The 22,407-nt window shown below is 34.8% G+C and overlaps 1 protein-coding gene across 2 annotated transcripts in view; it reads left to right on the plus strand.

Annotated features, from left to right (window-relative positions):
- Positions 1-3,816: 3,816 nt before the first annotated feature.
- mRpS5 (mitochondrial ribosomal protein S5) overlaps positions 3,817-22,407 on the plus strand; it is a 344,261-nt gene continuing 325,670 nt past the window's right edge. The window contains exons 1-7 of one of the 2 annotated variants that reach the window (XR_015070747.1): positions 3,817-3,999; positions 4,378-4,597; positions 8,443-8,576; positions 10,218-10,312; positions 10,459-10,594; positions 10,978-11,177; positions 13,278-13,948. Coding sequence is in view for 1 of the 2 variants with exons in the window: in XM_085947903.1 (XP_085804029.1) it covers positions 3,825-3,999; positions 4,378-4,597; positions 8,443-8,576; positions 10,218-10,312; positions 10,459-10,594; positions 10,978-11,177; positions 13,278-13,637 (1,320 nt within the window). In the remaining variant the exon portion in view is untranslated. Of the gene's footprint in view, positions 4,000-4,377; positions 4,598-8,442; positions 8,577-10,217; positions 10,313-10,458; positions 10,595-10,977; positions 11,178-13,277; positions 14,622-22,407 lie in introns of those variants that run through there. The other variant, XM_085947903.1, reaches the window with a different exon arrangement.

The raw sequence follows: 22,407 nt of genomic DNA on the forward strand, positions 1-22,407 counted from the left end.
AAAACTTGTGTTATTCTCACTGCTATATTATTTTATGCAAATCCACATATAAATAACAGAATTCTTTACGATTATCGATTACGATCGACATTACGATTTGTTTTAACTATCTCAACTGTAAAAGCTCGACCATTTTACTCGTCTGTTAGTCAGTAGCGAAGCATAGACAAATTGGATGATTTATTGTCCTCAGACTTTTCGCTCGCCTGCGCCTGCATTAGCATAAATTAAGAAGACAATTCAAAATAAATTACTGTAAATTGGTTACATATCTTTTTAGATAAATATTAGTTCTTTGCTGTACAATGTTTGTAAATAAAATGTTTCCACAAAATGTCTATAAACCCAAAAATTCTTAATTATCAACTTATTTTTAAAAGCATCTAGGTACAACTGTATTTAGAGTCGAGTTAAAATTGAGAGCGTACACAAGTTTTGCAGGAGACAAAAACATCATGGTTATTATAGAAATATATACAAACATAAATGGTTATGGAGTTTAATCATCCATGGTTTAACAATGTTAGATTTTTTATAGAATTACATCATTTGCAAGATGGGTAAATATTAACAACGGCCACTAGATGGCATTGAAAGTCAATTTTCGATTAAAATGGAGTCACTTTTTTCTAGTTTCATCGACGAATATATTATACAATGAAATTGGTGAATTACGTTAAGATTTTACATTATTTCAATTATTCCAAAAAACTGATTATTGTTCTCTGATCAATAGCTTTTAAAAATCATAATTCAATTAGGATTTAGTCGTCATTTCACGTATTTGCTTTAAAATATCAGAGAAAGTATTCTGTTTTGGGGGTGAGTTGATCAACACAAGGGACACCAAGACGCGCTAAGATGCAGCCATATGTTTTATCTGAAACATCATAAAACAATGTATTATTTACTTATAATTATTACAGTATATGTTTTATTTTTCAGTTTTGTATAGTTAGTCATGGTAACGGCCCATTACTTATAATCAGATCAGTATAAAATGGCTGTAAAGCCTGAAGTCACATAAAAAATTGTTACCCATTTAATTAATTTAAAACAAGAGCTATGATGTTTTTGAGAACACCAAATGTAATGTGTATACATTATAATTTAATTCTTATTCTTGCAAGTCGGTTCCAGTCAATTTAGCACCTTGTGAACCTACCAATTGATGTAGGTAAGTATTGATATTTTTTAGTTGTGTGGATAGGATCGATTTGTGTCAATCAGCACTAGTAATTATGTACTTCAAGGCAACTAAAAACTTAAAAATTACTCACCCTTCTCTTTCTGAACAGCAGAAGTGCTAGACGTCTCCAACTGAAGCTCTTGCTGCATCGTTAGGGTTCCTGGCGATTCTGCACGTTCAGCTGAAATCGTGCAATATTCACCATCGTTAGTAATCGTTGAAGAACAGTTTACCATACCTAACAAATCGAGGAGAATTGAAATAAAGTTTGTGTCCACAGATTCATTATAACTTGTGTATACAGAATGGATCACACGAGTATATAACATTATAGCTCCATGTGCATGGATTTACCGGCACCAATAGTACATCCACGTTGGCCGCGCGGCTTAAGCGTCAGCCTATAGTGTTGTGGGTCCCAGGTTCGAATCCTGAGTCTGACAAGTACACATATTTTTTTTCAATTTGTGTATGAGTTGGAGTATGGACCTAATAGGTTGAGCAAGTGGCTGATATCCTTTTCTCGTAAAAACAACTTCTGTTAATACAAACCTCCATCCTGTGGAGGCCCATATGATCCTATTAGGATTGGACATGGTCGAAGATAGTGTGTAAACTAAAATATCCCAATAATAACCGTTTACACCTAAAAGTGCTGACTGTCCCGCTAATCTCATTCTTCGAGCGTAAGCGAGACGCGATGTTGTCAATGTATGGTGCCATTTAACAGGTTGTGAAAATGGTAAACGTCAAAAATGCCCTGCGTCGCCGTGTAATTAGTATTATTTCAGGCAGATTCGCCACTTTCTTTCAACTAGCTATGCGTATCCGCCATGCAAGTCCCAACTACTGCGTTATGTAGGTACATTATTTAAAAATATTACTCACATTTTTTTACGAACAGGACTCAAAATGAAAATCACATATCCGACGATGCATAGGTACATATAAAAGTCGCATCTAATTCTTTTTTATGGCCACCGCTGAGTCGTAGGTACCCATTCTTCTCTGGGTGTGGACGAAGCACTGCTTCAGCTGAAATATAAAATAATACTAAATTACGGTTTTGCTTCTCAAAGAAATGAGACCCCACGCAGCAGGGTTTATTATATTAATAGACTTTTCTACGATTCATTGATTGACATTCATGTTTGAGAGGAAGCTTGATGTATTATTGTATGTATGTCGAGTGTAATTGTTGTTTGGCTTGTTATATAGTGTATATATTAATTGTTATATTAAAATATAGTGCAGATGTATGAATACTTCATTTTAATGCAATATTGTAGCCAACTTACGTTTAAAATCAACACATCCTTCCTTGTTCCATGGCACCCCTTTTGTTAAACATTGTTTAAATAATATTATAATTAATACATAATAATATGTATGTACTGGACACAAAAGTATATAGTTTGCTTATTTCGCTTTTGATTTTGTTTTAGAACAAACTAGTTTTTTGTATATAAAATTAGCCGTTAATATTTATGTACGTCAAAAACTTTCGATTTTTTCTGTGGACGCCAGCAGTGCTGCCAGATGAAATAAAAATATGAATTTGCCATTAATTTTGCGATTTTTTCCGAAACGAACATAATTAATACCTCCAAAGTACGATAAAAAATTATAAGTAGGTAGGTTTTTTTATTGTTTAAATATCAAAAATAATTAAATTATATTATGTAATACCTACCCTTTTAAAAAATAACATTTTTTTAAATTTATGTTTTGTATAATATTACCTACACTATTACAGGATTTCTTTCTAAAATAAGTAGGTACGCAAATTAACTATCATGATACAACATTTAGAATTTATGTTTTTTTTATTGTTTAGACCTCAAATATAATTAAATAATAAATGCAATACTCTTAAAGTGACATTTTTCTAATTCATTTTTTTGATATATTCCATGATTTATTCTTAAATAAGTAGGTAGGTAGGTACGGTAGTACAAATTTAATAAGTGGGTTTTCCTATTGTTTAAATCTCAAAAATAATTAAATATTATGTAATACCCCAGCAATATTAAATAAATAAACGAACATTCATTATTATATAAAATATTAACACGAAATTAACCATAATAAATAACATAAACAATTAATTTTGAATATTAATCAATATCCCATAAACAATGTTCCCCAATCCCATATCCCATAACATCATGTTCTTTAAATGCTGTTGATCAGAGAACAATAATCAGTTTTTTAAATTGAAATATGTAAAATCCTAATGTAATTCACAATTTCATTGTATTTGATAAATTTATATTTGTCATGATTTTGTGATAATGTAATATGTAATATTATATACCATGTCTGGAATATTATTCATTTATCATGCTATGTACTATTATTTTTTGTTGTACATTTATATTTCTGCAATAAAAATAATACTTATATCAATTTTTTGACTTTTTATTACCATATTACAATGCACCAGATTATTTAAAATAAAAGCCCGCCAGCTACACCATGTTGATAGAGAGAGACAGAATATTACTTTAGAGAGAGACAACTTTGAACCAGTAGGTATATTTGAGTGGCATGCCCCTGAACCAAACGGTCCCATTTCGTTTGTTTGATTCAGGTTGAATGATACAGACTGAATAATTGCCATAGATAATGTAAAATGGCTCTCAGGGCTGCCGGCCTTTGCAGGGCACTTGTTAAATCATTTCAAAATATTTCACTAAATACAAGTGTCAGTAACAAGATAATATCAAACTCCTTCAATACCAATAGTTTGCTTCCTACACAAAATGTATTAACAAATAATATTAGAACCATCAGCTTCTTTAATAAATGTATGTTGAATTTTTTTAGGTTATGTTATTTTTCTTATTTTACTCTTGTCCGATTTAATATATTGTACAAAGACTAACATATTATTATTGTCATTAATTTCGAATCTAAAAGAGGACAACCGATGTCCGACATGATTTTTAAATTAAATGTTTAGGTAATACGACATAACTACATGCACCAAAATAAAAAAATCTGATAGCAACTACATAATAGCAATACATATTTCTCTCTGTAGGAGAGACAAAAGTTAAGTAACGTTAATAGCAAAATCACAATCAAGGTGCGGTGGTCATTTGCTCCACTCTGGATGCAGATATGACATGAGGAGGAATGATGGAAGGCATATTATTGGTTAATCACCCTTAACTATATTTCAGTGCCCGCTGATCACATTTGGAAGAGTGTAACATCCGTGAGTAATGCGGGGGCAAAGAAAGGTCGTGGCAAAGGGATGGGTCGGAAGAGGGTCAAAGACTTGAACAAAGGCCAAACGATTGGCATGGGAAAGGTGAACATGGTGTGGCCGGGTCTCTCTGCTCCCGTTATGAGGGGACAGGAGCTTGTCAGGCAGCAGAAACTACCAGAGGATCCGGAAAGGTAAAAGCGAAAACTTTTTTCATATTGTTTGAGTACTGTAAACTGCAAGATGTCCTATAAGTGAAACTGCCCAGGGCTATGGCGGTGGAGGGAGCTTGCGGCAGACAGAGGGTGTGGAGATGTTTACTGATGGCAATTGGAAGCGGCTAAAATCCACTTAGAGTTGTAGTGTCAATGATGATAATATTGATGATTTAGCGTTAAAATAAAATTTGATACATTTTTCGGTACAAGTCGGTTATGGAAAAGCCAGGCGAGAACCGAGCTAATTGTCATAGCCGATTTTTGGCAAAATTCATGAATTCAAGAATGAAAACCTAAACTTACCCAACCTAACAAATAATCCAGTATATCAGCTATTGGTGCTTTTTACTGGTTCTCCGTCATCGTAATCTATCAGTCGCCATTTTGAATTTTAGCTATCTTTTTGTCATCGAATTATAGTACGCGGTCCAAGCCATTATAGTATTTCGGCTAAAATTATAGGACGTGTAGAAAATGAAAGTTTTTTGTTTGTCACATAAACATAACGGAGAATTCGAGAAATTCCGATGCCCTGCTTAATTATAACACCTCTTACGACCGAAAGATGCTAACACCGGCCGCCGTCATTAACTGTCACGTTAGTTTTTTAGAGTAGGTATAAAACGCAAAACCACGTCCATAGACTAATATCGCACACTGAGACCTTATATTATTTATATTATACACCGTCCCTCGCTTCACGTTATTACGATTTGCTGTGATTGAAGTACGAACATTTTACGGAACTTTAAACACCGCAATATACCTAGATAACTTTTAAAAGCAATGAAATAAGCAATGGGGAATATTCGCACAATTAAATAGACTGTTTTCATAAAGTGCCGACAGCATTTTTAAAATTGTGGTATTTTTGACGAACTATACTTTTTTAATAGTACGCGGACGAAAATGTAACTTTTCGAATAGTACGCGAACCAAAATGTACTATAATTATAGTTCGGTTGGCAACACTGCGCTCACTGACAGATGACAGCGGCCGGTGGCGGAGAACCAGTAAAAAGACCCCGGCTATTTTCAAAATGTGTTTGCCGCTGGATAACCGACTTGTACCCATTTTTCTTGTTACAAATTTTATTATTTAGAACAGATCGATGTTTTTTTAATTAAATATAAAATATATGAAAACCATGGAGTTTATAAATAGTTAGAGTTGCGGCTATGATTTCTCGTACAAATGAATGATGCAGCGTTGTAGATAGCCGACCAATAGCAATGTGATAGACAAACCCAGAGAATAATGGAGGAATTATTTTGCTCAGGCTTGTTGCAAGGGCATCTCTTGAGAATGGCCTCTGGAAAGAGGAATAGCATGCGATGAAAACCCAAAAATTTATTACGATAATACCAACAATGTTAAAATTTTATATATTTATTTGCGAGTTAAAAGGGTACCATGAATTGGTACATGTATCAAACTAATAATAAGTAAGTAATCAATGTAAGATCAATTTGCTGTCGGATTTTAGTAATGGTATAGGTACTATAGTGTAACTTTCATATTAAGTCTCCTATGTCACCATGGTTGTTAACTAAAACCCTCCCCCTGCATATATCTTCACCGCTACTACATTCCCTGTGCCCTTAATTCAGTGTGTATTCGATATCGCGTGCAGTCTTATTAACATTAAAGCCTAAACGTTTGCAGAAGCAGAGGAAGAGCATTATTTTGAATGTAGAAGTATTGCGAGGAGAAGAAACAGAAAAGTAAGCTTTTTAATTCCTATCAGTAGTGCACGAGATGGAGTATCTACTATGACGAGTCAACTCGCAAAGAGTATATGATGTAATAGTATCAGCGCGCAAAAACTACGTGACTTCACAGTGTCAGTGCATGCAGTGCTGTGACGTAGAAGACTTGATATAGAAGTTGGTCTACAGTCGAAAATAAAATTTACCCAAAGCTTTGTACGTAACATAACATAAAATTTCTGCAAATTTAGGTGTTAGGTTTTAATCAGATTTAAGTACTTAATTGGGTTGGTCCTAATTTGGTTTTACTCAACTAGAGTCTATTCTATAAACTGCCGTACAAGTCACACGGAAAGCATTGTGCCATCGCATTCAACTGTTGCAAGTTTTCTATGTGAGGGAACGAGATGGATGCTGAAGCGGGGAGGGGAAACCAGCACGCCAGCTTATAGAAGACAGACTCTACTTTCCTATATTTCTATAATGAAAGTACCTACCCAATGTTAATTTTATTTTACTTAGAATGTTATTCAAATTTAATATCGATTATTCTATAGTAATAAAAATAATATGTTTCGAAATAGTAGTTTTGTATTTTAATGAATGATAAATAATGATTAGTGGACCAAAGAAACCAAAATTAATATAGCAAACGAAGAATCAGGATTTTTTTTGTAGGTATATGATAAATGCCTACTTACATAAAAATAAATCAATGCAATTTTTGTCAAAACATAAAATCGGGGTTTCACTATATTTACATGTCTTTAAAAACAATTGAAAATGTAGTGGAGTCTTAAAGCCGAGCCACACCGGGCGACTCTGGTCTCAAGACCAGTCGCGCGACTGGTCTTCCTGGGCGACTTGCAGGCGACCAGAGAGAGCAGCCAATAAATAATAATAATAATGAATGTACGTACCTACGCAAGTATGCAAAAAATACGTTCTCCAATAATCTGCTCACCAGTGTTGCCATGTCTACTGAAATTTCAGTAGATCTGATATTTTTTGCCAATATACTGAATTTTTGATTTTTTTTTCGAAATTCAAGAAATCTACTGATATTTGTGTTTCTCCATAATTGTAAGTTTACTGATGATTATTTTAATAATAAACTTGAAATGATTTACGCACGATCTTTTTTGATGTGTTACACTTCTAAATTGACGAAGAAAGCATTGTAACTCTACCCAAGAGCGCCATTTTACCCATTAATATCATCATTGTTTACAATAAATTAATATTATTAGTTATTTTTATCCTTATTAGTCTTAAATTATATCTAATATACTACATTTTCCAAAATCTACTGATATTTTTTGAAATCTACTGAATTTTTTGTCAAAATCTACTGAAATTTTAAATTTCGACTTGGCAACACTGCCGCTCAATTTTAAGATGGACGTCGAAGACGTTGCACTCGTGCTGTATTTGCGGCATAAAAGATTCTTGGAAAAGAAGTTGAAAAAAAGGATGATTTAAGAAAATACCCTGGCAAATTCTTCAACTACGTTAGAATGTCGATATCATCATTTGTTTAATTATTGACTCTGTGCAAGAATGACCTAACCAAACAAGATACTATCCTACGGAAGTCTATACGTCCCGTTTGTATCTCTATAATGAACATATCCGTATCGAACGCCATGGCTGATAATGAATGTACACGCAAGTTATGCAAAAAATACGTCCTCTCCGCAACGTAGCTGCTTGTGACTAATCGCCCAGTGTGGCAGCACTCAATACATAGCTATATGTTTTCATACATCGCTACCGGTCGCCCGACCAGAGAGACTGCGAGACCAGACCGAGCGCAAGAACGTGATTTTACTGATCGCCCGACTTTATTGCTTGCGCGACTACTGTGCGACCAGGTGTGGCATGGCCCATATAACTGCATGCATCGGTCTGGTCTCGGCGACTGGTCTGGCGACCAGAGTTGCCCGGTGTGGCTCGGCTCTTATACTTAGATATATTATAGTTTTAAATCATAGCCCAAGCATATTTCGCCATTATTAGTGTTCTACCGGGATCCAACAGTGCTTCAGCGAATTGTCTGTATTAAAAGATTGTAACAGCAAGAATATAATCGATTATGAATTATTTTTTAGAATGGCGAACCTTTTAAAGCTTCGAGATTCAGTTGGAGGATTTAGGTTTATGAAGTTATCCCCCATCGAGAGAGGATGGTCAGGAACCAAGATGCCCGGAAGGAGTATAGGCCCCCCTGACCCAATCGGAGAAGGTTATTTTAATAATTATTTCTTCCACTTTAAAATTTGTAATTAACGCTAGATGCCGAGCATAATATATCAACTTTGGATCCATGAGACTTGCACGTCAATAACAGACGATTAATAACTGATATGATAATGTCATAATTTGTATTTCACTAGAAAGAATTATGGAAATCTCGCCCTGCTTCCAGCAATCGATGTTGTTAATTTGAAAGCAAATTTATTCATTATTTTTGACATTGTTTGCTTTAAGTTCATGTTGTCCATATGTAACATCAAATCCTAATGGGGGGGGTCTGATATGGTGGTGATGATATGGAATTGGGGGATTCTAAAGAATGAAACATCACAAACCAACAGTGTATAAACTAAAATATTCTAAGATATTACACTGTCGATCATTTTCGAATACTACAACTCTTATATATATTTTGTGTGCCCAACTGTAGAATCAAACCTGCGACTCAATGCATGTTGTTTTTTCAACATGTATTTGATCCAGTGAAGGGCCTAATGGATTAATCCATTGGCTTTCTTTGTAAAAATCTGTTAAAATGATCTCCACTCCGTTGGGGCCCATATTATGTTCTGCTAATGGCGGTTTCTCACTATTAGATTTTTTTTGATTAACCAAAATTTAACAAAAATGATGGTGTGAACCTATTGTCGTGGTCCCATATGTACATTTTTGTTTCTCAACTTCCTATTAAATGTTGACAAAGAAATTGATAGAAATGTTCCTACATATTTGTTTAAGTTAAAACAATAGTCATAACTAAGACGACGTCAAATGAATTTGTTAGTTTGTTGACAAAATATTGGAAGGCGAAGAAGTAAACTAATTGCTTTAAAATAGACATAATTTATTTCCGGGCACCGGTGCATTGCCGACTCAAATGATGATTCACAGTTAAATTGACTAAAAGTAGAAAGTCCTCATCGTCATGCAATTCAACTTTGTAAAAATATGGTTCCCATTTACGAATATAGTTACAACCAGTGGTGGCTCATCCATATGCACTGCGGACCTGCAGCACCCCCAAGCAAATTGAGAAAAATGTAATATTATAATATACATAAATTTATGAAAATATCAATATTATATAAGCTTGCCCGCGCACCGATACTTCCAATAATTATCATACACCGCGATACTAATATCAGAAAGTGATGCATCGCGTGATTTTGTGCAGTACCATTTTCGATGGAATATGCTCGAGTGGGCGAAGGAGGGGAGCGGGGCTCGCAGCTAGGAGCTTGGTCTGGTACTGCCACTCTGGCAGTATTACGTGTTGTGTGCGGGTACAGTGGCTCTGAGCGCGGCGTGACAGCTGTCGTGAGCAATGAAAAGGTGATAGACCTTTTTTCGAGGAAAAAGACAGAAGAATCAATGTTATAATAAAATAAAAATACATAATAATAATAATTATTTTGATGTTAATAGTAAAATATAATCCATATAAACATTTATTTTTTATTTTTAATCATACGCAGCACACCCAGATATAATATCCACGAGCCGCCACTTGTTACAACTGTCATTCAACAGACAGTTGATAAACAAAAATCAAATCGTGAGAAGCTGTCATTTGGAAGGAATATAGTAATTTACTTTTTTATATTTTTAATATTGATATTTTTTTTTTCAGACAAGTTTGAAGGTTTCGACACAAAAGTATTAGAATTAAAATCTGTGATGGTGATGAAAGGAAATCTTGGCCGATCGAGAAGACTTTCGGCGATGGTAAGACATTTTAAAATAATTTATAACTATTGTTTGCGGTTTTGAACATCTTTGTTTGAATGATATGAATCAACAGTAAACACTGACTATTGAAAAAAAATGTATGTAAGTACCTACTTGTTATAAATAAAAATATTTTCTGTCAGGTCGTGACAGGTAACAGCAAAGGTTTGGCCGGATTTGCAGTAACCAAAAGCAAAGAGGGCAATGCCGCATTAAGGAAGGCCAAAAACCGAGCCGCTCAAAAGCTGATGCACTTTGAACTGTTCAACAATCACACAGGTAAGCAATGTTCACTTGAAATAACGTAGAGTTAAGAATGTTAGATTCTTTATTATTGAAAATACATAGTTATGAAAAACCTCAGAACATACATAGAAAAAATCCTTAATAAAAACTGGGATTCGAATTCACATCTTTCACTGCCCGGGTGAATTCTCTCATACTTTGAGCTGTCGACCCGTCTGTGATTCATGTAAATTATTTCTAACTTGTACTAAATTTTAAAAGTTGATTTGAAAAAGGAGCATTGAAATATTATCAAGTAAATAAAACCGAGAATTGTCTTTTTTATATCCCTTCTATATCATGATAATATTTATCTATTTTGTTTTTTGATTTACTTAGAAACTAAATTGATCGTGCATAATTGTTCATTTTTCCAGTGCATCACGATTTCTTCACGCAGTTTGGGAGCACGAAAATTTTTGTGTCAAAGAAACCGGAGGGTTACGGGCTGGTGTGCCACCGAGCCATCAAATGCATCTGCCAAGTGCTGGGAATCAAAGATCTCTATGCCAAAGTGGAGGGCTCTACCAATCTTCAGCACATCGTCAAGGCATTCTTCATCGGCCTCTTAAAGCAGGTATTACACATTGTCACCGCTTATCTCAATTTCGCCAAAGTCATGCTATTGACCGTTTTAGTGTTGAGAAATGAGATGGTCTAGAGCCCTATGCACAATCGTCTGTCATAATTACAACAAAACACTATCCAGAAAGCCTTTCATAGTTATGATCGAGTTGTCTATGGTCCACCAAATCTGCAATAGCTTCGTTCTGTTTTTCTATTGAAAATATTACCATATATAAAAATTCTCTTTTTCATAATTTAGGTAAATTATTTTGTAATTGTTAAACGATGACAAAAATATGAAAAATATACAAAATAAATTCAATAACCATAAATACACAATTAATATTTAATTAAAATGATTAAATGTCTCCGCAATTAGTGAATAATATAAGTTATTTTTTGACCCATGTTTTTCCCGATATGGTAACACTTGCCGTTGAAATGTCAGATTTTGTCATTTACAATTAATACAAATATGCCATGATGTGAATAATTATATAGAGTGATTAAAACTAATATTACCATGTTGGTGTGTAGGTAACTAAGTACTTATATATTTCAACTACCTATCTATTGGTTTAATATTACATAAATATCTAAATCTGAATAAGAAAAGTTAATTCATAATTCATTGGCACTGACATTTCAATTCGATAATCGGTTTTACTAAATTAAGAAATGTACAGAATCAAGAAAGTAAAGGAAAATATGGCGTATTAAATGTCACGGATATTTAATAGTTGTTCAATACCCATATTGAGATCAATTGTTAAATGAATTTGAGTGTATTGGCCGTTTTAAAGACACGTAAATGTATTTTGACAGCAGCTGTCAGTGGTAAATGAAAATACAGAAGGGGGGGCAAGGGGGCGAGTTCATAACAAAAGTAGTCTATGGTTAAGGATTCCTTATCTCTATAATCTATAGTTAACAGATGGATTTCAGCTATTTACCAATTTTACTGTAAGTTTGTGGTAAGTACGAATTGAGCATTACGCCCATAGCTAACATCCTTACTAAATCTTAAACTCAAAAATATTTTTAAATAATGTATAACCTCTAAATTTCGCAATGTCAAAATCCGGTAGAAGTTGTTTTGACAGTGACGTTGAAATTTGTGAAAAATCCAGTGAAAATGAAAGTAATGGTAATACCCCATTTACACGTGCATGGATTCACTGCTGACAGTACGTATTATCGCGGCCATAACAAGAAAATGCACATGTAAACATGTATTATCAGTTAGGATTTGTTCGATATCTGCGCCTGCGCAGTAGAACAATAGTGGCGAACCTGCTGAAAAAAACGAACTACAATTTTTTTTATTTGTGTTTTATTATATTATAACATTCACTTTACACTATACCAATTTTATTTTTCATTAGAAAATAGCAATCTCACACCACACCATATTTACTTCAATAGAGAGTTGTTCCGGGCAGCTAGTCATTTTTTTAACTCATTTAGTGCTGACACCGCGACTGGCCATTAGATATAATTCACATGAAATTTAAATGTGGTAATTAAATATTAATTAACAGGTCAGCAGTGATTGTGTTTAAGCTTTACTTTTATATATTTAGGTTCTGTTTTTTTAGAAAAGGTTTTCTTCAATAATTACCAAAAACATTGAATAAAAGCTTTGTGTACACCTACAGAGACAGAGCATTAATATAGTAAATGAAGCTGAAAAATGGTTTCTAAGACTAATGGTCAAATTAACTACAAGTCGTTTCGCATTGCAGTTTTTTAGTAAACTTCAAACTTTTGCACTGGGATTTATTTGCCAGAGCCGTACTGAGATAAAAATGCCTTGCATTATTAATTTTCAGATCTTAAAAAAGTTTTTTTTATACAAAGAACCATTATTATTTTATATAAACAATTGCACATAATTATGTACCTGCCTAAGTGAGTACCTACTCTGCGGTAGGCCATGGGTGATGCAATACGAATCAAGTGGTATGACCACGTCACATGAGCATCCTCATGGTTAATTTGAAAACAAATTTCATGTAAGCCGGTTGAGGAAATAAAAATTGGAATGGTTAATCATTCCCCTTCAAAATCTCACGCTTTTTACATTTTCTTTACTGTTTTTATTTTACAGAAAACTTTCGAGGATATGGCTGAAGAGAAGGGACTTCACATAGTAGAGACGTGTAAGGAGACAGAGTACTACCCCAAAGTGATCGCCTCGCCTTCGGTGGTTCGGAAGGAGAGCGAAATCGCCTCTGACGAAGTGCTCAACTTCAAGCAGTACGTCATGGACAACCGAGTGGTGTTGAGGAAGAAGAAAGTGGCCCCCTTCTACACTAAACAGCGCCAATGGAGGATACGCCTGAAAAGGCTAGAGAAGATGAGGCCATATGAAAAGACGAAACTGGACCTTATGGTAGAATACGGAGAGCTCAAGAGCTTCCTCAACGATAAATATCCTGACCAGATGGTGCCGCCACCACCCTCATAATTATTTTTCTCACATCCAATTATCTTGTATGATTATATAACAATTTAATAAACAAGACAGAGCTACATTTTAACTTCTGTATTTTTCATCGACACATTCACATTTTCGTCAAAAATTAGGTTTTTATTGAATACGCTAGTGTTATCAAATATCTACCCACGTGTAAGATTTTCACACTCATATTATGTATGTCAGTCCACAGACACAGTGTCAAAATAACAAGAAAATTTGCAAACCTTGCAAATACCCTGCGCCTTTATTCCATGTACCCACTGCGGGTGCACTGAGATTAACGACTAGTTATCACCTTGGTTACTCGATTCAAGTCGCCTAGAGCAGACCGGTGAATAAATATTTCACGAGCCGCTAACGCAGAACTAAAATCAATATATTATATAGTATTTTGTGTATTGGCTTTATTTTAACAGACATTTTATAACAATATTTTGAAAAAAGTATAATATTTACATAGTTCTCTATCTTCGATTTTTAAATTTCGAAATTCCATTTAAAACTAAAACGGTTTTTACGAGGTTTACAAGGTAGAACAACAATATGACTCCATACCATAATGCTGTGAGAAAGAGAATACGATATATTATTATATTATAATACTATGTACATACATATTAAATTATTAATTTGATGTTGAGCTTTTGGAGTAATTGCATTGGTATTTTGTTTACTGTTTATAGATCTTTTACCTTAGGAAGGCGCACCCCCGCTATGCAAAGCAAGATGCAGGATAAATAGTTTCTAATTGCTCTGCTCTTCTAGTGGGGATGCTTTTATAAGGTAAAGGAATTGCACCAACCCACACACTCCTGTTTTTGTTGACAATAAAGAGCTCGCATAAATGAAAGGAAAAGTTGTATCACAAAATGAATAATGGTTGCATTCGGCAAATTAAATGCATTTCAATTGAATATATTGACTTTATAAATAGTTTTGTATAGTTAGTTTAGAAATAAAGGTTACAACTGATTTAATGTTTTACTTGCCCTATCCCTTTCTGTTTCATGCGTTGCTTGTATTTCAACCTGGAGTATATCTTTCAAATTATACGCTACCGAGGGAAGAATGACTTACGATCAGTCATAAAATGTTTTCTATAATGGCAACACAACCTAATAGTACCATATAATCCAGACCAGTCATGATCTTAATCGAGCTTATCACAACCGCAAATAGGGTACATGAGGTGTCTAAGGTCACCACTTCTAGGCACAAATGCATTAAAACTAGGCATTAAAAATGTTTATGGGAGAGGAGAAATTATGGTAGAAAAATAAATAAAAAGGAAACTAAAGCAATGTGGTCAAGATCAGTAAGAGATCCTCTCGCTTGCCTCTCTTATTGTCATACAATGCAAATCTTTTTAAAGCCTCAATTGACCAGGTCAGATGACTCAATGGACCCGGCAGCCGGTTGAACCGAGATCAATAACTCTTGGAAGACCACATTGAAAGTCAGGTAAATATATTGATACCGGCCTTTCTCTGTCGAGGAGAATGGTGAAGGCCTTATCACTAGCAGGCCAGAAGCGGGGTGGAATTGAGAGAAACGCACGTTGTCGATGCCGGCAGGAGTTTATTAGATCGTTATGCAGGGTATTGTCGTTGGCGGTGGGTTGTAGACGCGGTTTTTTCTGGCTGGAGATGCTTGTTGCTTGGCGTCCGAGGCGAGACGAGTCAGGGCTTGTGGCTTGGCGTGCTGCCGCTGCGGTTTTTTGTTTGCTGGAGATGCTTGATGCTTATGGCTTCCGAGGCGAGAGAGTCAGGGCTTGCGGCTTGGCGTTCACCATTCAAGTGTGATAAACATACTACGAATAATGATTGCTTTATAATGATTATTGACCTAAGAATAAGGTAGTGTTTTTTTGAAATACGCCATTTCTTTTGTCATTCCCCAGTGGTTAAGCTACAACATACGGCCGTAGCCATAAATTGACAACCTAAAATTGAAGTAGGGAGTAAGATCATGTTAACGCGCGTGTTTGAACATGTACCTAACCGAATTTTTTTTTATTTTTTTTTAAACGAATGGTCAAAAACAGCTTATAATTAGTATCTTTAGAATTATCTTCAAATGTGTTAATATTGCCCATTTTTTGAATAATAAAATGCCTAATTCTTGTCAAATTTGGGATCACAGATTATCAATTAAATTTTTTATCGTAAATATTTTACAAAAATCATCTCATCATAAATTATACTAATGGTTTTATAAATGCGTTTAAAAATTAATAAAAGTAAAAAATCTTAACACCGCAGTACAATCATGTACTGAAATATGACTATATTCTAAAACATTAGAGCGAGAGGTTTAAAAGAACACTATTTTATGTAATAAAAATACTTTTTGCAGTCATCAAATGTTTAAAATAAATATAAAGGATAACAAGGCTTTAAAGTTATATGAATATATTATCTACAACTTTTAAGGAATGTCCAGGATCATGGTTTGAAAATGCAATATAAGTTCCATTTTGACCTACGCTGAGCATGTCACCCCTTAAGGAGGTTTTGATCTGCAGTGTATTAAAAGACTGATGCAATGCATGATTGTTTGCTTTATTATAGCAATAGAAGTCGAAAAAATGAGAAGACAGCTAAAGATCTACCATCATAAATTTGCATTTCAGCGAGGGTGCTAGTATGACATTGATAATGTTGCCAAAACTAACAAAAAAATGGTTATTTATAAATTTTTATTGGTAGTAGATTTATGTACAAATATTATTAATCGGAAGAGACAGTTGCTGCTGTGGTTGAACGAGTAAGCAAACTTTCAAAGGAAACGTTGGATCTTATGAAGCTGCGTAGGAGTGCGAAAAGCGAGCAACAAGTTGCAAATGATCTCGAGTACTCCACGCTGTGCAAAACTCTACGTAAAAACGTACGAGAAGATCTTCGTAAGTTCAATATGAACCTTGTAGAATCAATTGTTGCGTCAGAAAGGAGCTTACATAAGAACAAGCAGCATCTGTCAATAGGGAGACGGCAGATCACAACACTAAAAGCGCAAGATGGAAGTATCGTGCGTAACTGGGATCATCTACTGGACACTGTTGTAGAATTTTACAGCGCTCTATACAAAGATGACACTGACATCAATTCAGATCTTCCGGTGAACGGAGAATATGGAGATCCTCTTCCCGAGGCTACTACCACAGAGGTGGAATATGCTATAATGTGCATGAAGAGTGGGAAAGCCCCGGGAGAAGATGGCCTGACTATCGATGTTCTCAAACGGTCCGGGAGGACGGTGAGCGAAGTGCTCGCACGTCTGTTCACATCTTGTCTGCACGAAGAGAACATCCCAGAGTCATGGAAAAATGCCTCCATTATTATTCTCCATAAGAAAGGAGACACTGAAGATCTGAAAAACTATCGACCAATTAGTCTACTGCCAATTCTGTATAAGGTTTTCACGAAAATACTCTCTTACCGTCTCGAAACAGTTCTAGACGAGATCCAACCAAGAGAGCAAGCCGGATTCAGAAGAGGCTACAGTACTATGGATCATATACAGGTCGTCAGGGAAATCATAGAGCGCTACCAGGAATACAAACTGCCATTATATCTTGGTTTTATAGACTATGAAAAGGCGTTTGATTCCATCAAAAAATTCTCAATTATAGACGCCCTTAGCGACCAAGGAATTTCCAGACGCTACATAAACATATTGAACAGTATATACAGTGATGCCACAGCATGCGTGAAACTCCACAAACGGTCGTGTAAATTCCCCATTAACAAAGGTGTCCGGCAAGGTGATACCATTTCACCTAAACTATTCACCGCTACTCTTGAGGACTTATTTAGGAAACTTGATTGGGAGGAAAAAGGTGTTCCAATTAACGGAGAGCACCTCAGTCACCTGCGCTTTGCAGATGATATTGTTATACTCTCACAAGACCCGAAAGACCTCCAAGGTAGAATGCAAGAACTCGCGAATGTCAGTCAAACGGTCGGTCTAAAGATAAATGTCTCAAAGACAAAAGTGATGAGGAACTGTTTTTCGGACCCTGCGATTATCTGTATTTCTGGCACCCAACTCGAGCAAGTCAGCAGCTACATCTATCTCGGACAGCAGGTGTCCATAGACGGAAGCATGCACGATGAAATTGCTCGAAGAACAAAGCTGGGATGGAGTGCTTTCGGACGTCTGAATAGTATCTTCAAGAGTGACCTACCATTATGTCTTAAGCGTAGGGTGTTCAACCAGTGTGTGCTACCCGTGCTCACGTATGGCTGCGGGACGTGGACCCTCAACACGAGAGATGTCCAAAAGCTAAGAGTCACACAGCGAGGCATGGAGAGGTGCATGTTGGGCATCACGCGAAAGGACCGTAAGAGAAACGAATGGATTAGGAAGCAGACAAGAGTACGCGATGTAATAGACGTTGCCAAACAGCTGAAATGGAGATAGGCGGGGCACATTGCTCGCCGAAAAGACGGCCGCTGGACAAATGCCGTCATCCAATGGTACCCAAGGGGTACGAAACGGCCACAGGGTCGCCCTAAAAGCCGCTGGATTGACGAACTGGTAAAGTTCGGCGGAAATACGTGGCAGCGAACGACACAGGACCGAGAGAGTTGGAGAAAGCTTGGGGAGGCCTTCATCCAGCAGTGGATTGACCCCGGCTGATGATGATTATTAAAATAAAAAATTAACAATCAAAATAAAAACGCGTTACTTTTTTTATAACCACGAGGAAGAAATACATAGTTGGAAAAATCAGAAATTGGAAAATATAAAGTAGTATTGTGTATATTTTAGTCATGGTCATAGTCACTTGATACACCTGAAATATAAAATAATAATACAATTATAATATATATCGTAATTTAATACATGTCGATAATTCTGTCGAGGTCATATTATGGAATTCGAACTTGTAAATGTCAGTTTAATTAATATACTAAATTTCTTTATAAATCCGTTTACATACACAAATAATAAGTAAGTATTAATTTATATTGCTATCCGACATTAATATATTTTTATATCATAACTTTGAACAAAACTAAAAAAACAAGAAATTACTTGCATTGTAATATAAATGTAACTTGGTAACACTGAAAATAAATCTTTACCTGTCATGGCGGCTGCCCGTTGTATTGCATTATCGATACGATTAATCAGTTCTTTGTCTTTTTTCGTCATCGCAGAATTGCCATACTTTTAGAATGTCTCTGGCATTCCCACGAACTGTTTTAGAACTACTTGCCATTATGCACTATACTTATTTCTTCTGTATTTTCAATAACACAATATATATTCCGAATTCTGCACGCTGACGTTTCACAATGTAAACATTTGACTCAGTCTGGAATAAATTTGTCATAACGCCCAATCAGTAAACGCTACTGCGGAGTTATTTTCGGATTACGCTTCGTCTGCATTCATTTCTTCGTGGAGACATTATAATTCGTTGTTGATTATATTAAAATATAGCTTACTTTAAATACTTGCCAAATAATTGGTGCTAAGTAGCTATCAAATAATGTCAAATATTAAAAGGTCACATTCGTTTATTAATAATCTAAAATGCACTTTTTATGTTTTCAAATGTACAAACAATAAAAATCTTGCGAGCAAGAAAATCAGCGTATCTAAATTAGCAACAAACACTCGTTTGATTATAAAATACTATATCAAATATAAAATTATGTATTAGGTAAGGTGAGTCGGGGTAAGTGTGACATAGAATTTAATGAATATGAATTTCAACCTAGTTCATGATGAATAGGTATGTTTTAAACAGTTGAAAACTTTACCATATGATCTACAATATCATTACAATTAATATGTACAGAAGGAACCCACTGTATATCTTATTATAATACGACACTTTAATATTTTTTGATTACTAGTCAGTTTGTTACACTTACCCCAATATTGGGGTAAGTGTAACCAAATTCACCATTATTCCAAAAGTTCTTCAAAACCATAACGTATTACATGCATAGAAAGGTAATATATCATTTAATGGATATTGATTCTTAAATTAAAAGTTTTGTATAGATTTTAAAACGATAAAGAGGTTTGTCGATTGTGTGCGGGGTGAGAATAAGTGTACGAAAGAATGAGTTAAATTTGAAATGTTATAATAGTTTCACCAAGAATTAACAGGGTAAAACATTATTTTTTTAGCTCGAAACAAACAGTTGATGAAATTTAATATACCTAACATGATTATTTTCGTATTATTACAAAATTAAATAACAATCAGCAAAAATAAAATGTGGATACAAATAGAGAGTAAGATATAAAAGAAAAAATAATAATTAATACACAAAAACATTAAATCTCTAGTAACGTTTTGGGTCTCATTCTCGAATCATTCTTTCGTTTTTACTGTACTTACAATTCAAGTTAAGTGCTTACTTACAAAACTATTTATTCTAACTTAATTATTTCGAATTGCATTATTTGAAATTGCATGACTAGGTACCTACTGAATATTGTAAGCAGAGATTTTTGTTTTGAAAATTATTTCGCCTCTTCGTCCAGTTGATGGTTGAGGCAATATGCAGATGACATCCTCTTCTTTCACTTCTAATCGTCTTAAATTTTCGAGCAAACTTTGTCAGAATTCTGTCATCTTGCTCAAGTTTTATTATAACTCCGACAAAATGTTTCACAGTTTTTTTTGTAACAAATTGTACTACAATTCATTTTCCAATCTCTAACATTTCTGAATTAGATGCACCTGCAGTATCATCAAACATTGATATATTAAGCACATTAATTGAAGGATCATTTTCCTCATCGCCGAGCAAATCATTAATATAGTCTTGCATATTATCTTCGCTTTCGTCACTTGATGTACATGACAAATCTTCTTCCAATGACATGGGTTCGTGTTTTTTTTTGATTTGGTGTACTTTTATCGGTTTCAATACCTTCTTCTGCATGTTAGTTTTGTCTTGCAATAGCTTTATTTTCTTTTCTATTGGGACATTATTTTTCATTTGCTCTATAACATCATAACATGTAATCACTTCTGCTCCTGGGGCAACCATTTTTCTCTTATTCTTTATAGGCGCTTTACTACTGATAGAATTCAGCAAAAGTGTTTCAAATAAAGTATTTTCTATATTTTCTGCAGGAAACTTTTGTAACAGTGGCATTTCTATTAAACTTTCGGTAACTTCTTTATTTGGTAATTGAACAACTTTGCAATCCAGAATTATAGGCTTAGAAGAACATTTTTGAGTCGAACAGTCCCCATACAAATTGACGATTTTTTTCTTCTTCAGAAAATTCGATTTATAGCGATTTTCGCGAATTCGAAATCAAATTTTCAGAGTCCCTTGGATTTCGAATTATCTAGGTTATACTGGTATACAAATTCTTACATATTCTTATAAACATTCTATTTCAATTACGAACATTTTCGATCTTATGCCTGGTCCACACCGGCAACAAGTCGCTCGACAACTCGTTAAATTTTACGATAATTATCATAATTGCTTAAGAAATTTTACGATAATTGTCATGCGTATCGTAAAATTTAACGAGTTGTCGCGCGACTTGTTTTCAATGTGGACCCGACATTAGATACTTCGATCGATATAAATAATGCGTTATGTCCCATCACTAGTTAAAATATTGACTTTGCAAATTCATAGAAAATATACGAGGGAAGTGTGACACAATACAAAGGCACACTTACCCCATGTGTTCTCTTTCGTGGGGGAAGTGTCTACTTGATTAAAGGTTTCATATGCTTATAATTCAGTAAAACGATAACACAACGTGAAGTAGCGTATCAAAACACATATACTCACCAATTTTTACAACCACAATGTGCAGATTTCCGTGTTTAAAAAAATACTTTAGTAAAGGCTACCATATCTCACTCGTCGACTTCAAAATGTCGTCTGGAGAATAATCCATGTAGTCAGCTCAAAAAACATGGTATCGACACCATTTCTGATTATTTTTATTAATCGGTGACTTTGCCATCACCTTTCCATAGATGGCATCATCCAATTTGTAGTAAATACTGAGATATCTTAGTAGCTACACTTACCCCGACTCACCTTACATTTCTTATTTAAAAGGAAAAAGCTTTTTTTAATAGGTATATTTTATTTATCAACACTAAATATAATGTGTTTTTGATATTTTGACACCATGAGAGTTAGATAAACACAAGCGTAATCCATAATTCGAGAAACATGTTGTAAAATTAAATGGCGTTTGTGACAAATTTATCCTCGATAGACAATTTTAGTTTCAAATTCGACCGGCTGACGACTTACGATGGTAGATCTATAGCTAATAAATGCTAATATTACTTTCTCAAATTGTAAGTAAAACTTACCAAAATTATGTAAAATACTTTTTCGTCCAGAATTTAACGATCTTTAATTCATTCCGTAAGAATAATGAAATATCACCAAAAAACCGTTTTTGACCGCCATTTTACCAAGATGGCGTTGTTTGCCAAAGGGTGCCGAGTGGTACCCAGCAGAAAAAAACTAAGTAAGAATCAGTCAAAACACCTTTGGCCCCGTCCCCCTTCTAGCGGCCAGACTGTTAGGAGGTAAGCAGGTGAAAAGTGATTTGTATTTATTATCATCGATAGCCGCTAGGCCGCCCAACTGCCTTTGTTACCCACTAGCATTATCGAACCGTATTTATAATGAGGATTTATAAAATATCCACATTAGCCGAATTTTGTATAAAGTTTGGGTGTGTTGAAGGCTACCAATCGACCCATACAAATTGATCTTGCCGGGGAAAAATAGCT

Source organism: Rhyacophila brunnea, unplaced genomic scaffold (assembly GCF_057557595.1).
Source record: "Rhyacophila brunnea isolate RB1 unplaced genomic scaffold, BYU_Rbru_1.0 scaffold_20, whole genome shotgun sequence".
Classification (NCBI taxonomy): Eukaryota; Metazoa; Arthropoda; class Insecta; order Trichoptera; family Rhyacophilidae; genus Rhyacophila; species Rhyacophila brunnea.